Genomic DNA, 3,244 nt, shown 5'->3' on the forward strand with positions numbered 1-3,244 from the left:
TGTCAGCGAGGAGAGAGACGAGCTGCAGGAGATCCTGGAGGGTCTGAGGCAGGAGAAGCAGCAGCTCCGGGCAGAGCTGGAGGACAGGGTGGAGATGGTTTGTAATCAGTCCATTTATTTATTGATTCCACCCCCTTTTTAAACACAGGCATGTGTTTGCTTAGCAGTAGACTGAAACATTATCTTGAGATTTTTTTTTTGACAATAAGAAAAATGTCGCTTAGCAAACAGCATGCAAACCTGCCTGTTCGGGGGCAAGAAATAAACAAAAGCCTTGCTCTTTCCTTTCCCCGATTGAGCAGCTGCAGGGTGCTCTACAGGCTGTCACAGAGCAGAAGAGCCAGTTGGAGGGTGATCTGCAGCGTAGTACAGTCACGGTGAGGGTTTTGTTTTTGGTCACACTGGGAGTGTCAAACATTTTGTCTTTCATTTGTTGAACAAATACATTATTTTCCCCTTTTATTTTTAGGCTGCTGAGGCTCAAAGTCTCATGCATTCCCTTCAAGAGCAGCTCAAAGAACAAAATAAAAATTGCGATCTCGAAAGAGTTGACCAAGAAACGCAGGCTCAGCTGAAACTACAGGTTTGTTCCCTGCAACATGTTATACTAAGCTGGATAACTGCTGTGCCTTGGAGGTAATTGACCATGTTTTCTTACTTTCAGGTCGAGGAGACCAACAGTCTACTTCAGTGTCTTCAAGAGGAGCTAAAGGAGCAGAAACAAAAGCTGTGTGATCGTGTGCAACTCTATGAGCAAAAGGAAGTGGACTTCACACAGCAGGTGACTTACATTGAATAACATTCATCATTAATGAATGAAGTTTTTAAATTTGCTCTTTTGTCTACAACAATAATTTGGGTACCTTCCCTTTAACAGTTAACGACCCTCTCTGAGGAGCTTGACAGCGCCCGAGCAGAGAGAGATGCCCTGTTGCTTCAGAAGGAACAGACAGAGAGCAGACCGAGCAGTGGCAAAGATGCAGGCAGTACCCTCCAGTTACAAGAGCTCACAGACCAGGCAGGACTAATTTTCTGTACTTGCTTTATTCTAACATGTGTACAGTCAGCAGTTTTACTGTGTGCATCCCTTTGTTACATTCAGCCACCATTTTCATGTCTTTCACTGTTTAAAGTCACAGTTTGGACTGACCTTTGTGTTTCTGCACAGATTCAGAGACTGACTGAGGAGCTGGAGAGTGTGAGAGCAGAGAGAGACAGTCTGCTGTCTGAGAAGGAGCTCAGCACTCAGACCTCCACCGAGGAGATGGAGCAGCTGCTGTGCAGAGTGACGTCTGTCAGCGAGGAGAGAGACGAGCTGCAGGAGATCCTGGAGGGTCTGACGCAGGAGAAGCAGCAGCTCCGAGCAGAGCTGGAGGACAGGGTGGAGATGCTGCAGTCTGAGGTCTGATTGACAGCTCCAGCTTTTCTTCTCTTCTTATTTATTCTCAGGGCTGCATCCACTCAATACTATACTATATGATTATTATATGACATTTTGGGTAATATAAGGCACAGCATTAAGGCACTTCAGAAACTTCATTTTAACACTTTCTACTGTACTTCATGTATTTGTTTATTACTGTAAGACTCGCTGGTATTCACCTTGTCCACTGGATTGATGTCTTTCTGTCCTTCCAACCATCCATGTGACCGTAAGGAATAATACTGGTGACGAACGTGTCCCTGTCTTATTCCACGCTGCTAACAGCAATACAATACTTTCTGACCTCAGGAGGTTCTCAGTCGGTCTTCTAGAGTCCGTAGATCCTAGTTTTCACTGGGAGGTGTTGTCACAGAGGAGATGGAGAAGCTGCTGTGCAGAGTGACGTCTGTCAGCGAGGAGAGAGACGAGCTGCAGGAGATCCTGGAGGGTCTGACGCAGGAGAAGCAGCAGCTCCGAGCAGAGCTGGAGGACAGGGTGGAGACACTGCAGTCTGAGGTCTGTGTGACAGCTCCATGTCAGCGAGGAGAGAGACGAGCTGCAGGAGATCCTGGAGGGTCTGAGGCAGGAGAAGCAGCAGCTCCGGGCAGAGCTGGAGGACAGGATGCAGATGGTAAATTAGTGCTATTCTAAAGTGACCGAGAACAGGAAGAGCAGCCTTGAAACTTGAGAGCTGGAGGACAGGGTGGAGACACTGCAGTCTGAGGTCTGTGATTGACATCTCCAGCTTTTCTTCTCTTCTTTTCCCCTCACCCCTTGGTCGCCCCTCCCTCAGCCTGCTTCTGCTTTCTTCCTGTTAAAAGGAATTTTAACAAAATTTATTTATTTATTTATTTTTGTTAAGGTCTGGTTACAAATACAAAGCAAAAAAACTATATGCGTAAAACTCTGCACTCAACTTCCTTGGCTGTGTGTGAGTTTCAACTTACGAGTACAAATTTTGACCCAATTTTTCCTCCTTTCAGCTGATTGGGCAATGTCATGTAAATCACAAACGTAACAATCCAATCAGAGAACAGATGAGTTTGGCTGTTAGTGGGGTGCTTTACTGCTTTACATCAGGTCCTGGAAGGGTAAATGCCCTTTCACGTGCCAGCGTTTTCCTTCATCACCATGAATGAAAACATTCAGTGTATGTCAGAGTTCAGTTAATTTTTTTTGTCACAGGTTTACGTGCTTACACAGGGACCTCCAGAGCCTTTTCAACAGCTCTGTGGACTTCAGAGGGAAAGCTGTATTGTGGAAATGACACACTCTTCACTGGTCGGGATAGTTACAAAGCTTTCTTCGTTGTGAATGTGCGATACATGTTTTTATTGAACATTTAAAGATAATACAACACAAACTCTTGTAGAGGATATAAAGTCAGAGAGATCCATGCTTTGAAACGACAAGGAGCAGGCGCATCTAGTACACTTAGAACTGGTGCAAAAAACGACAGAGTGCAGCGGTCAGTGCAACAAATTTTGGATCCTTAGCTGCCACGTCTGTTGTCAAAGGGCCTTTATGCTGCGCAGTGTGACTCGCAGCAATGGTCCCTGGTCAGCGCTGACTTTGTGTTAAAGTAGTACTAAAGTAATAATAGTATTTCTAACCACTGGTACACCACAACTTTATCCTTTCAACAGCTACTGAAGTTGTAGGGGGAGGTCTGGCTCCTCTGCTTAGACTGCTGTCTCTAACCTCACCTTAATGAGCATGAAAAAAAAAAACAGTTTTCCGTTTTATGAGGCCTTCTGCTGACATGTTTATCTGTTCGGATATGAACTGTGTCGTACTTGAACTTTGTGACTTTTATGTGTG

At 45.2% G+C, this 3,244-nt stretch overlaps 1 protein-coding gene across 1 annotated transcript in view; it reads left to right on the forward strand.

Annotated features, from left to right (window-relative positions):
- The window catches only part of LOC102195063 (centromere-associated protein E-like), a 17,341-nt gene that overhangs the window by 3,875 nt on the left and 10,222 nt on the right, over positions 1-3,244 (forward strand). The window contains exons 9-14 of the mRNA XM_013914549.1: positions 7-97; positions 303-377; positions 470-583; positions 665-781; positions 878-1,018; positions 1,169-1,235. Coding sequence (XP_013770003.1) covers positions 7-97; positions 303-377; positions 470-583; positions 665-781; positions 878-1,018; positions 1,169-1,235 — 605 coding nt within the window. The remainder of the gene's footprint in view (positions 1-6; positions 98-302; positions 378-469; positions 584-664; positions 782-877; positions 1,019-1,168; positions 1,236-3,244) is intronic.

Source organism: Pundamilia nyererei, unplaced genomic scaffold (genome assembly GCF_000239375.1).
Source record: "Pundamilia nyererei isolate P.nyererei 1_Seehausen unplaced genomic scaffold, PunNye1.0 scaffold00204, whole genome shotgun sequence".
Classification (NCBI taxonomy): Eukaryota; Metazoa; Chordata; class Actinopteri; order Cichliformes; family Cichlidae; genus Pundamilia; species Pundamilia nyererei.